The sequence below is a fragment of the Rhagoletis zephyria genome, unplaced genomic scaffold (genome assembly GCF_001687245.7).
Source record: "Rhagoletis zephyria isolate East Lansing unplaced genomic scaffold, Rhagoletis_zephyria_1.1 Rzeph_scaffold_13271, whole genome shotgun sequence".
NCBI lineage: Eukaryota > Metazoa > Arthropoda > Insecta > Diptera > Tephritidae > Rhagoletis > Rhagoletis zephyria.
The window spans coordinates 1-14,477 of NW_016170342.1; the positions used below are offsets into that span (position 1 = coordinate 1).

Consider the following 14,477-nt stretch of genomic DNA (forward strand, 5'->3'; position numbering starts at 1 on the left):
AATATTGATGTGATGGAGGATACTGCTATTAATCTATATAAGGAATTCAATACCTTAAATAAACGTTACATGGATCGGCAATGGGAAATGTTGCAAGTGGCTACCAAAAATGTCGATAGCTTTCGACGTACACTACCTTTGATAACGGCGCTAAAGAATCCGTGCATGCGAAAGCGTCACTGGGATGCTGTACGCGAAACTGTAGGCGTGTAAATATATACAATGTTTTTTTGAGAGTGCGATCGTATTGAAGAAGCGAGAGTGTATGGGGATTTATAGGAAACCATTACGTTTGCGAAATGATTTAAAAAGTTCAACGTCCTCGAACAATTAGATTTAATACCCTTCATGTGCATGAATTGGTATTCTAACTTTGGTCCAATGTTTGTAAGTACTAGATAGAAGAAGAATACATAGATAGATCTATGTAAAAATTATACCAAAACTATCAGGGCGCCGAGTTGGGTCGATTTAACCATGTCCGTCTGCCTGTAACTAATCTGCCAAGCGACAAAAATGTAAGATAGGACTTTTCGATATTAAGGTAGCGATATACATGTGTACAAAAGTATATAGTAGCTATTGCACGCGGAAATTTAAAATCGATATTTCGCTTTCCTGGGAATTCTGGTATCGGTGCCAAATTCTAACTGAATTAGCCGTTTCAGTATGAAGAGCATCTCTCAGAACGAAAAATGACACTGAAGATGGCACAACGCCGAAACCGGTTTGTCTGCAAACCAAACTTGACAAGGGATGACGGAAATTCGTTCCAAAATAAATCATCTTACCACCCTGTCGGAAAAATGAACCAACACCAACACAATTGAAGTGTTTATTGGAACAGTCAATTGAATTATAGAACCCGATACAATCTGAGAAACATATTCTATGTACCTTCAAGATTTAGTTTCCCTTAAATATGTTGCTTCCTAAGTAGAATATGGCAGAAATAACGGAACCCTTTTCCAAACAAACAAAAAATGCGCATATTCCTCTTGAGTTTCGATACATTAAACGCCATACTCAGCATCAGATCAGTGCTAAATTTCTGAATTTTAAAAGCACGCAGATGCCTAAACCTTCTCGGAAAAGAATATTTGAAAAATAGTTGTAGCTAGAGACCTACAATATCATTTACAATACTTATTAAAACAGTCATAGATAATGTGCTAGTTGGAGTCACTCTCTCAGCCGCTCATTCATCGCTCTGCACAATCAAATACCACTTCAATCCCTTCAATACGATTTGCATTCGAACTCTTCTCCCCCAGAATCTGTTTTCATAGCTCAATTCTTCTAATTTAGGGATTTCGACGAGGATTCCAAAAAGTTTAAACTCGAACTTATTATCAACTTGGACTTTCAAGCTTACTCCGAAGAGATCCAAGATATTTCAAACGCCGCCACAATGGAACTTCAAATCGAAAACGGCATTAAGAATATTGCAAGTATTTGGCACAAGCAAACTTTCGAAATGGCGTTCTACAGAGATGGCATATACCGCATAAAGAATGTAGACGATTGCATGCAGTTGCTCGAGGAACATATGGTTCAAATATCAGCAATGAAGTCGACACGTTTTGTGGAGCCTTTCATCGAGGTTGTCGACTACTGGGAGAAGACTCTGTCGTATGTCGCCGAAACGCTGGAAACGGCTTTGAATGTGCAACGCCAATGGTTATATTTGGAGAATATTTTCGCTGGCGAAGATATACGCAAACAATTGCCGAACGAGGCAAAACGCTTTGCCAGCCTAACTGATGAATTTCGTTTGATTAGCGCCAAGATGTACAATGCTAAGTACGCTGTGCGTGCGACACATCTGCGCCAGCCACCATTTCTGCTGGAGCGCTTCAATAAAATGGACGAACGTCTCGAGGTTATACAACGTGCGCTCGAAATCTATTTGGAGTCTAAACGCCAATTGTTTCCACGTTTCTATTTCATCTCCAACGATGATTTATTGGAGATCTTGGGCAATGCCAAACGCCCGGATCTGGTGCAGCCACATCTGAAGAAGCTTTTCGATAATTTGTACAGATTAGAGTTGAAACGTGTTGGCAAAGGTATGAGTCGGTTTCAGGCAATGGGCATGTACTCGGACGATGGCGAATATGTGGAATTTCTCAATGTATTGTATATCGATGGGCCCTCTGAGAAGTGGCTAAATGTCGTAGAGGATTTCATGTTGAGCGTTATGAAAGAGAAACTCAAGCAAACTCGTGCCTCGCTCAAGAAACTAATTGGCAACCGCGAGCAGTGGATGTCGTTATGGCCAGGCCAAATGCTGCTCACCACTTGTCAAATTCAATGGACGACCGAATGCACGCGCAGTCTTATCCATTGCAAGATGGTTGATCAGAAGAAACCACTGCGCAAACTGAAGCGTAAACAGAATAAGGTTTTGGCTAAACTTTCGGAACTTAGTCGCAAGGACCTGCCGAAAACCATGCGCCTCAAGGTGAATACCCTTATCACCATTGAAATTCACGGACGTGATGTCATCGAACGCATGTACAAGGTTAATTGCAAAGACATCAGCCATTTCGAATGGTTTTCGCAGCTGCGTTTCTATTGGCATCGCGAGTCTGAACTCTGCGTCATACGTCAAACTAACACCGAGCATTGGTATGCTTACGAGTACACCGGCAACTCGGGTCGTCTTGTGATCACGCCGCTCACAGATCGTTGCTATATAACGCTAACAACGGCACTACATTTACATCGCGGTGGCAGTCCCAAAGGGCCAGCTGGCACTGGCAAAACTGAGACAGTTAAAGACTTGGGTAAAGCTTTGGGTATCTGGGTCATTGTCACGAATTGCTCTGAGGGTTTGGACTACAAGAGCATTGGCAAGAACTTTTCTGGCTTAGCGCAAACTGGCGCTTGGGGCTGCTTCGATGAGTTCAATCGCATCAATATCGAAGTGTTGTCCGTCGTAGCGCAACAAATTCTCTCCATCATGTCGGCACTTTCCGCCAAACTCACCGAGTTCAACTTCGAGGGCAGCGTAATCAAACTAAAACACACCGTCGGACTCTTCATCACAATGAATCCTGGCTATGCTGGACGCACAGAACTGCCCGATAACCTCAAATCTATGTTCCGGCCGATCGCCATGATGGTGCCGGACAACGCAATCATAGCCGAGAACTTGCTCTTCTCCGATGGCTTCACGAACACCCGCAGCTTGGCACGCAAGGTCTTTACGCTCTACGAACTGGCCAAGCAGCAGCTGTCTAAGCAGTATCACTATGATTTCGGTCTACGCTCCATGGTCGCATTGCTGCGTTATGCTGGACGCAAGCGTCGCCAATTGCCAAACACTAACGAAGAAGAAATCGTTTACTTGGCTATGCGCGATATGAATGTGGCGCGGCTGACAGCCAACGATTTACCACTTTTCAATGGCATTATGTCCGACATCTTCCCAGGCGTTACATTACCTGTTATTGACTACAGCGATTTCAAGATCGCAATTGAGGATGAACTACGCAGCAATGGTCTACAGCTCATACCAATCGCCATTAAAAAGATTATAGAGCTGTATGAGACGAAGAATTCACGCCATTCTACGATGATTATCGGTGGTACGGGTACCGCAAAGTCGGTGACTTGGAAATGTCTGCAAGGCGCCTTTGGGCGTATGAACGCCAACAAACATCCAGGCTGGGAGGCAGTCATTGTGCATCCAGTCAATCCAAAGGCGCTCAATTTAGCCGAGCTTTATGGCGAATACAATTTGGCGACCGGCGAATGGTTGGACGGTGTACTCAGTGCAATTATGCGTGTTATATGCGCCGATGAAGATCCCACGCAGAAGTGGCTGCTATTCGATGGGCCCGTCGATGCGGTGTGGATTGAGAACATGAACTCTGTTATGGATGACAACAAAATTCTGACATTAGTGAATAGCGAACGTATAACTATGCCAGCACAAGTATCGCTGCTATTCGAAGTAGCCGATCTGGCGGTGGCCTCACCGGCAACGGTATCACGCTGTGGCATGGTGTACAATGATTACAATGACTGGGGTTGGCGTCCGTACGTGAATTCATGGTTGGCTCGGCAAAAACTTCCAGAACATGTGAATTTTCTACGCGAATATTTTGACTACTATCTGGATAGGGTATTGGAGTTCAAACGAGTTCATTGCAAGGAAATAGTTAAGACAAATCAGTTGAATGTGGTTATGTCAATGTGCAAATTGTTGGAAGCTTTTTCCACAAAACAAAATGGTATTGTATCTGGTAATGCTGAACTGCTGGAGACAATGAGTAAATTGTGGTACCTATTCTCGCTAATTTGGTCTGTGTGCGCAACTGTAGATGAAGAGAGTCGCCTCCGCATAGATTTCTTCATAAGAGAAATAGACAGTTCCTTCCCCATCAAGGACACCGTTTATGATTATTATGTCGATCCAGAACATAGAACGCTTATGCCGTGGGAGAGCAAGCTTTCAGACGCTTGGAAATATGATGAAAAGTGAGTTTAGAGTTTTGTGCGGAGAGGGTCAGATAGAGCTTTTACGCTGCTTTGAAACAATCAGGACAAAAACACATGCCGGGAGAATAGCTTTTTAAAGATTTCCATAGATTTTGTAAAGCCGCGAACAGAGTAAAAGCTCTATCTGCCCATCGCTGCTTTAGAGCAGTCACTACGCAAACAAATATCGCTTATTAAAGCTTTTTATAGATTTTATATGGTCGTGCACAGAGCAAAAGTTCTCTATGATCGCCACTACTTCTGACTCTAGATCAGCGATGCTCATAGAGAGCTTTTACTTTGGACGCATTCATCCATAAAATGTACAAATAGCTTTGAAGGGTGCCGCCTGCGGGGCTGTTTTGACCATCACTGCTCTAGATGAGCACCGCCTTTCCCACACGTAGATCTTTTGTAAGCTTTCTATACATTTTGGATATATGTATGTGCATAGGGCTGGTCCAAAAAAAATTTAAAATGTTAGGATTTTTGTTAAAAAGTTATATTTAGAAATGCCTCAGAGCCCATTACATTTTCCGTGTATTTTATATGAGGAAAAACAGTTTCTCGTATTCTTATTTCATGCATTTTTGGACCACCCTAATGTACTAAGTGGACAGAGTAAAAGCTCGTTCTGATCTATGGCTTACGTCTAAAGCTTTTTGGACATAGCTACTCAAAATCACTTGGGACCCAAAACACATTTCGCAATGAAAAAGCGTGCTATAGATTTTATTTGGACACGGACTAGGTAAAAATATTTTTTGATCGGCACTGCTTTAGATCAGTGTTTAAATTTTTATATTCCGTTTTCTGGTTCTTACCGTATTCGTATTCAAAAAGAACCCACTTTCAAATTGTGACTCAGATTCCAATTCAGCGGCATAAAATACGTAAGAATTTATTAGCCTGGTCCGTCGGACGATTTCTTTTTAACCTAACCTAAACTATACCTAAATCTCTATACGAGACGAGAAGAACATTGTTCTGTTCTTGACCATGACAACAGGGGAAATTCTTCAACCTACGCTTTACCAAATTTTATTCAGAATCACAAGACATCTTATTTTTCTCCCGCAGTCTTCCCTTCTATAAAATCATTGTGCCCACTGTGGACACTGTGCGCTATGAATATCTTGTCTCTAAACTGTTGCAAGAAGAACACCCAGTCATGCTAGTGGGCAATGTGGGCACAGGCAAGACATCTACCGCAGTCAGTGTAATGGACTCGTGTGATAAAAATAAGTATACAGTGCTCTCCATCAATATCTCGGCGCAGGTAAATTTCTCGAACCGACACCACCCAAAATATCTTTAAAAAATTCCCTTATTTACAGACCACAGCTGCCGGTTTGCAAGAATCCATTGAGAATCGCACCGAAAAACGCACTAAAACCATTTACGTCCCAATCGGCGGCAAGCGTATGATTTGCTTCATGGACGACTTCAATATGCCTGCCAAAGACACCTACGGATCGCAGCCGCCATTGGAACTTATCCGACAGTGGATAGATTACAAATATTGGTTTAATCGTCGCAATCAACAGAAGATCTATGTACAGAATACGCTGCTAATGGTAGCCATGGGTCCACCGGGTGGCGGACGCCAGGAGATATCGACACGCACGCAAAGTCGTTTCGTCGTCATCAATATGACATTCCCCAACGAGGCGACAATCATGCGCATTTTCGGCAGCATGCTTCAGCAAAAGTTGATACCATTCGCCAATGATATACGCGAGATTGCTCTGAAAATCACAACCAGCACCATTGATCTATATAATGCTGTGGTTGCACGTATGCTGCCCACGCCAGCCAAGTCGCATTATTTGTTCAACTTGCGCGACATATCGAAAATATTTCAGGGACTGCTGCGCGGTCATCACGAAGCGCAGACGAAGCGCGCTATGTTCTTACGTTTGTGGGTGCACGAAGTGTTTCGTGTATTCAGCGATCGTTTGGTCGACGATTTGGATCAGGGCTGGTTTATGAATGAGGTGAACAACATACTAGGCAAGTATATGGAGGTCACATTCCACGGTTTGTGCCCCAACAAAATCGTACCCATATTTGGCGACTTTATGAGCAATCAAGGTCACTATGAAGATTTGGTTTTCGACGATTTACGAAAGTATATCAATCGCCAAATGGAGGAATACAATAACTTCCCGGGCATGGCGCGCATGAATCTGGTATTCTTTAAGGAGGCTATCGAGCATGTGACGCGCGCCGTGCGTGTCATCTCACAACCGCGCGGACACGTGTTGAACATTGGTATCGGCGGTTCGGGGCGGCAGTCACTCGTGCGTTTGGCAGCTTTTATTTGCGAATTTGGCACATTTACAATAGAGGTCACAAAGAAGTACAAAACGAATGAATTCAAAGAGGATCTGAAAAATCTCTACAAGATCACCGGCATCAAGCAACGTGGCACCGTGTTTCTTTTCAGCAACGAACAAATTGCCGAAACTGCATTCCTTGAAATACTAAACAACATGCTGAGCACCGGTGAAGCGAACCTTTTCAAGGCGGAGGAGTTCGAAGATTTGAAAACGGAACTGGAACGTCCAGCAAAGAGGGCAGGCGTGCAGTTTACCACCGAAGCACTATATAATTTCTTTATGCAAAACGTGCGTGAGAATATGCACATTGTACTAGCGATGAGTCCCATTGGCGAGGAGTTTCGCAGCTATATACGACAGTACCCAGCCTTGATCAACAACACCTCGCCGAACTGGTTTCGTCTATGGCCACAGGAAGCACTTTTGGAGGTAGCGCAAAAGTTTTTACTCGGCTTCCCGATAAATGTACCGGTTCCCGGCAAAGAGGATGAGAAACATAGAGACAGCTTGGTTATCACCTCGGAAGAGAGGTTACAAAAAGCTGTGGCCTATGTCTTTTCCGTGATTCACTCGAGCGTAGCCGAAATGTCTGTGCGAATGTTGGCCGAAGTGAAGCGGCACAATTACGTCACATCGCCCAACTATTTAGAGTTGGTTAGCGGATTTAAGGCGTTACTCGAAAGTAAACGCTACGAGGTATCTTCCAGCGCAAACAAGCTAAGAAATGGACTCTCAAAAATTCAAGAGACACAAGAGAAAGTCTCAGTAATGTCGGAAGAACTCAAAGTCAGCTCGGAGCAAGTGAAAGTCTTAGCTAAGGAATGCGAAGAATTCATTGCAATCATTGAGATACAAAAGGCGGAGGCTACAGAACAGAAAGAAAAAGTTGACGCGGAGGCGATAGTTATACGCCAAGAGGAAGTTATTTGTCTAGAATTGGCCGCAACAGCGCAAGCCGACTTGGACGTTGTTCTACCAATGATAGATGCGGCTATCAAAGCCTTAGATGCTTTAAGCAAAAAAGATGTGGCTGAGGTGAAGTCTTACGGACGGCCGCCAATGAAAATTGAGAAGGTTATGGAAGCCGTACTGATTATATTGGGCAAGGAGCCCACATGGGAGAATGCGAAGAAGGTGCTCGGTGATGTAAACTTTTTGAATGATTTGAAGAATTTTGATCGTGATCATGTCACTGATAAAACGCTAAAACGCATTAGCTTGTATACGAAAAATCCGGAGCTCGAACCAGAAAAGGTCGCAATAGTATCGGTGGCTTGTAAATCACTTATGCAATGGATTATGGCGATAGAGAATTATGCCAAAGTGTATCGCATCGTGGCGCCCAAGCAGGAGAAGTTAGACAATGCCACGCGCTCGCTGGCCGAGAAGCAAGCTATGTTGGCGGCTGCTATGAAAAAGTTAGCGGAACTTAATGCTGCAATTGCCGAACTATACCGGCAATTAAATGAGAAGACGGAAATGCTTAATGAACTGCGAATTAAAGAAGAAAAGTTGAGGTAAGTTTTGGGGTTGCGTGTGGGATTTTTCAGTGAGTTGAAAAAAGTTGCTGAATATCTAGAATTTATAAGTAATAAAAATATAAGTATGGCAAGCTAGTATTAAGAAGAAGTGGGCAATTCCTGACAAAATAGTGGCGCTTCCCAGAGCTCTTATGGGCTAAATATGTTAGTCCAAAGTAGTTGTAATAGGGTCTTAAGAATCGTGATATTTTTGTTTGCGGTAGCCCAACAGAAAATTTTTAACTGTAGCTCAGAACTATTTTAGGCCTAGTTCGGGGCCTGTCCAGAACTATTTCAGGACCACTTCGCGACTATTGCGGAATCATTTCGAGATCGGGTGTTTCGGGAACTGTTAAGGACTAATTCTATACCATTTCGTAGTTATTTCAGTAATATTTCGGGCTTTGTTCTGGGGAATTTTAGACTAGTTCTGGCCTAGTTCGGGTTCAATTCGGGTCTAGTTCAGGACCATTTCGGAACTGGTTCAGAACTATTTCAGGACAATTTCGAGATATTTCACGACTATTTCAGCCATATTTCGAGACTACATCGAGATCATTTGGGGCTAATTCAGAATAATTTTGAGACTAGCAAATGGCTATTTCGGGACCCTTTCAAGGTTTGTTTGAGATCTCTTCGGCACAAGTTTACGACCTTTTCAAAAAAAATCAGTACAATTTTAAGACTATTTCGAACCCTTGAAATAGTCTTGAACTACTGCAAATTGTGGTGTGTGTCGTACTGGTTCCGGCACAATGAGTAAAATGTAATGAAGTTAATGTTTAATTTTTAACTTTACTCATTTATGTATGTGACAGAATCATCTAATGCTTTGACAAGCCGTACATAGAAGTTTAGACTCCAAATTTCATGATTACCTGATTTTCACGTCTTTTCTTTTCAATACATAGTTAATAAATTGTTACTGATCAGCAAGGCTGATTAGTAAAACACTGCCTTAACTTTTGCAATGGTCTTCAGCATAGTTCCCCAACTCTAATCCTATTTCTCACAGAAAACAACTCGAGCGCGCCATTATCCTGGTAGAATCCTTGTCTGGTGAACGAGAACGTTGGATTGAGACTGTGGCTGCCTTGGATTTATCGTTCGAAAAGTTGCCTGGCGATTGTCTATTAGCCACCGCATTCACATCCTACCTTGGCCCCTTCGACACCAAATACCGCGAGTCACTCATCGAGCAATGGATCGCACTCATAGCATCGAACCAAATTCCCTATACAGATGAAATGAAAATAACACTTTTCCTCAGCGATGCCGTAACTATACGCGAATGGAATATTCAGGGTCTGCCTGCCGATGACTTTAGCACCGAAAATGGTGTAATTGTTATGCGCGGCCAACGTTGGCCACTCATCATCGATCCGCAATCACAAGCGAACACTTGGATTAAAAACTACGAGGCCAATAACAATTTGAAGGTAATCGATTTCTCTCAAAATGATTATATACGCTCGCTGGAGCGCGCGATGTCCGCCGGTAATCCAGTACTGCTTCAAAATGTTAGCGAGTACTTGGATCAAGCCATTAATCCGATTTTGCGCAAAAGCTTTACCATACAAGGAGGCCAAAAGCTAATCAAGTTCAATGACAAATACATAACCTACAATGATGCCTTCAAACTCTACATAACCACAAAAATAACCAATCCCCACTATCCACCGGAAATTTCATCAAAAACGACCATCGTTAATTTCGCTGTCAAGCAAGACGGCTTGCAGGCACAACTCTTGGGCATAATTGTGCGCAAAGAGAAACCCGCTTTGGAGGAGCAAAAAGATGAGTTGGTCTTGACGATTGCGCGCAACAAACGCACGCTCATCGAATTGGACAACGAGATCTTGCGTTTGCTAAATGAAAGTCGCGGCTCACTGCTGGAAGATGATGAACTTTTCGCTACGTTACAAAAGTCACGCCAGACTTCGGTTTTGGTGAAAGAATCGCTGGCCACCGCCGAAGTGACGGAGATCGAGATCGATGCTGCTCGCCAAGAATATCAACCGGCGGCCGAACGCGCAGCCATACTCTTCTTCGTGCTAATGGATATGTCGAAAATCGATCCGATGTATGAGTTTTCGCTTGCCGCCTATATTTTACTCTTCGTGCAATCAATCGAGCGTAGTCCGAAACATCAAATCGTATTCGAGCGCATACAAAATATAAACGATTATCACACATATTCTGTATATAAGAATACCTGTCGAGGCCTATTCGAAATGCATAAGCTGCTCTTCTCCATACACATGACGGCGAAAATTTTGCAATGTGCCGGAAAGCTGGTGGAGGCGGAATATGATTTTATTCTAAAGGGTGGCATTGTACTGGACAAACAGAATCAGGCGCCCAATCCAAGTCCTGGTGAGTAGATCGGCACAGACTATCTACCAAATACGAAGTAAGAAGGAAATTTTGGCTAAGATAGTTCAAAGCCTTTTGTAAGTAAATTGCAAGACAGTAGGCAAGCTAGTTTGAAGGATTTTGTTTATTCTGGCATGAAAGTCTTACAAAAAAAAGCTCCCTTCCCACTTTTATGGTGCAAAAGTTCTTTTGATAGAAAGCTCTTCTATTTAATTTGGTCTCGCTGCTCCAACACTCGCAAAAGCGAGTAAACCAAAGAACTAGCGTTCCATTCCAGAAATCCGAGATGGAGTCCTCGGGCAGCGGATTTTTTTTTTAATTTTAGATTTTGTTGTTTAAAAAAACAAAATATTTTTTCTTGGTTTCACTTAATTTTTAAGGCAGTTATTTTATTTTTTGAATAAAATTTTTCTTTCTTTTCAATAAATTGTTTATTATTAAATATTTTAAAAATATATATATTTTTTTCTAATTTAATTTCTAGGAACTATTTTTTTTTTTTTAATTAAATTTTCTTTTAATTTTTAAATGCTATTGTTGCTTTAAAACGAAACATAATTCCTTAGATCCTCTAATTATTGGAAACATTTTTTTCATATTTTTTAATACGCAAAACTTTTTTTCATTTAATTTTCCCGAACTGTTTTTCTTTTATAATTCAATTTTGTTTTAATTTTTAGATTTTATTCTAAAAAATAAAAATTTTTTTAGAACTTTTTTTCTGTTTCAATTGATTTTTCTTACAAGTTTTAAAATTTTTGGTTTTGAAAAGAAAACTATTTTTTATTTAATTTAATTTTTAGATACAAAATTTTTTTTATATTTTTTTTTTATTTTTTTTTTTTTGTTAAATTTTCTTTTACTTTTTGAATTTTATTGTTTAAAAAAATTGTGATTTTAATTTAATTTAATTTTTAGCAAGTTACTTAATTTTTTTAACCTTTTTAATTTATTTATTTTTTTTTATTATATTATTAAAAAAAAAATATGTCTTTAAATTTCATTTACTTTTTCGGAACACATATTTTAATATTAATTCAATTTTAAAACTTATTTCATATGTATATTATTACTTTTCTCAAATTTGTTTTTTCGTTTTTTAATTAAATTATCATTTATTTCGGAGTTTTTATTATTTGAAAGAGAAAAATATAGTTGTAATAGTAGAGTAACGTTTTTACTTGCAGTCTGGATCAGCGAGCAAGCTTGGGATAACATAACTGAACTAGACAAACTTCCAGGCTTCCATGGCATTATCGATTCATTTGAGCAGAGTTCAAAAGCGTGGCAGAGTAAGCTCTTAACTGATTTGTTTTCCAAATGGCAATTAACCATCTTTAATACTTAGTGTGGTACGCAACAACTTCGCCGGAGACCGAAGATCTGGTTGGCGAGTGGAATGACAAATTGACGGATTTCCAAAAGATTTGCGTCGTACGTTGCTTACGTCCCGATCGCATCTCCTTCTGCCTCACGCAATTTATTATCAATACACTTGGCCCGCGTTTTGTTGAGCCACCCGTTTTGGATTTGAAGGCCGTTTTCGACGAGTCTATGCCTCAAACGCCGCTCATCTTTGTGCTTTCGCCTGGCGTAGATCCAACACAATCGCTCCTAACGCTTGCCGAACAATGCAAAATGGCTTCACGCATGTTCTCACTCAGTTTGGGTCAAGGTCAGGCGCCAGTCGCTACGAAAATGATCATGGATGGTGTACACGATGGCAACTGGGTCTTTCTGGCCAACTGTCATCTGTCCTTGAGTTGGATGCCAACATTGGACAAGATTATTGCTACCATGCAGACGATGCAGCTACACAAGCGCTTCCGGCTATGGTTGAGTTCGAGTCCACATCCCGAATTTCCGATTTCCATACTACAGACAAGCATTAAAATGACCACCGAACCACCGCGTGGCATAAAGGCCAATATGCGTCGCCTGTACAATAATATTGACGAGCAAAACTTCGAGACGATTGACGAAACGGGCAAGTACAAGAAGCTACTATTCGCGCTTTGCTTCTTCCATACGGTGCTGTTGGAGCGCAAGAAATTTTTACAGCTCGGTTGGAATGTTATTTATAGTTTCAATGACTCTGACTTTGAGGTCTCAGATGTATTGCTGGCTTTGTATTTGAACGAATATGAGGAGACACCTTGGGGTGCATTGAAATATCTCATTGCCGGCATCAATTATGGTGGGCACGTGACCGATGATTGGGATCGCCGCCTACTAACAACGTACATTAATCAGTTTTACTGTGATGCGGCTTTGACCAACCAAAAATTCCGGTAAGTTTAAATGGGGGTTTTCGTCGCTGTACAAATATAGACATGCCATGCCTTACATCCATTTAAAGCCTCTCGTCGCTGCTGAATTACTTCATACCTGTGGATGGCGATCTGCAATCTTACATCGATCAAATCCAACAATTTCCAAACTTCGACAAACCGGAAGCATTTGGCCAACATCCCAATGCCGATATTGCTTCACTGATCGGCGAAACTCGTTTGCTCTTCGAGACGCTCATGTCAATGCAGGTGCAAACCACCGCTGCGGTGGGTGAGAGTATGGAGACTAAGGTCTTACGCTTGGCTAAGGACATACACGCCAGCATACCGGACGAAATCAACTACGAGCAGACCGCCAAATTAATCGGCATCAACCGTTCGCCACTCGAGGTAGTGTTGCTGCAGGAGATTGAGCGCTATAACTATTTATTGAGGAGAATGAAAATACACATGCGAGATTTACAGCGTGGCATAAAGGGCCTAGTAGTGATGAGCACCGAATTAGAGGATATCTACCAGTCAGTTTATGAAGGTCGCGTGCCTGCGGTGTGGCTTCAAGGTGAGTTCTGTCTAATCTTTTTTGCTTTTGGCTTCTAAAATTTATATTTCCGAAACGCTGCCAGCTTATCCTTCCCTCAAACCACTCGCTTCGTGGTCGCGTGATCTAATTCTACGCATAGAACATTTCTCGCAATGGGCCAAGACACTGAAACCGCCGCTGCTCTTTTGGTTGGCCGCATACACTTTTCCCACTGGTTTTCTCACTGCCGTGCTGCAGACATCGGCACGCGCCACCCGCACTCCCATCGACGAATTGTCATGGGACTTTTATGTCTTCATCGAGGAGGATGCGGCTGCGGCGCGCATTGTGCGGGAAGGTGGCGGCGTCTATGTGCGTAATTTGTATTTGGAGGGTGCCGGTTGGCTGCGCAAGATGCAATGCCTGCAAGATCCACTGCCCATGGAGCTGATTTGTCCAATGCCCGTTATACACTTCAAGCCGGTAGAGAATCTGAAGAAGAAGACTCGTGGTGTATACCAGTGCCCTGCCTATTATTATCCGCAACGTGCCGGTTCCTTTATCATACCCGTGGACTTGAAGTCGGGGCTCGAGAAATCGGACTATTGGATTAAGCGCGGCACTGCTTTGTTACTCAGTTTGAGCGTCTAACTGTTTGATGGCAATGCTTTCTGCAATGCCTTTGCTGCCTTACTGTTAATTGTTTTGTTTTGGATTTTTTTTTAATTTTTTGGCATTTTTTGAAATTATTTATTTCAGTTTTTGTGGCAAATAAATGCAGCATTTATTGAACTTTAAATCAAATGCTATGTCTTTTCTGTAAACGCGCTAAGCGGCTAACACGCGTCGCACATGCCTGCACAAAGCGCAGCCGCTTCACAACGGCAACTGTAATTAAGTAATTATATATAATTGCAAGTAATTATCGAGCACACGAACC

At 41.9% G+C, this 14,477-nt stretch overlaps 1 protein-coding gene across 1 annotated transcript; it reads left to right on the top strand.

Annotated features, from left to right (window-relative positions):
* Nucleotides 1–3: 3 nt before the first annotated feature.
* Nucleotides 4–14,188, top strand: LOC108378067 (dynein heavy chain 2, axonemal-like; the record flags this gene model as incomplete). The annotated part of the gene is made up of 9 exons (XM_017634368.1): nucleotides 4–209; nucleotides 1,309–4,488; nucleotides 5,569–5,767; nucleotides 5,826–8,347; nucleotides 9,366–10,726; nucleotides 11,914–12,018; nucleotides 12,075–13,017; nucleotides 13,086–13,576; nucleotides 13,641–14,188. Coding segments are annotated over 9 exons (9,555 nt in total), but the record flags the coding sequence as incomplete, so codon positions are not given.
* Between the last annotated feature and the right edge of the window lie 289 nt (nucleotides 14,189–14,477).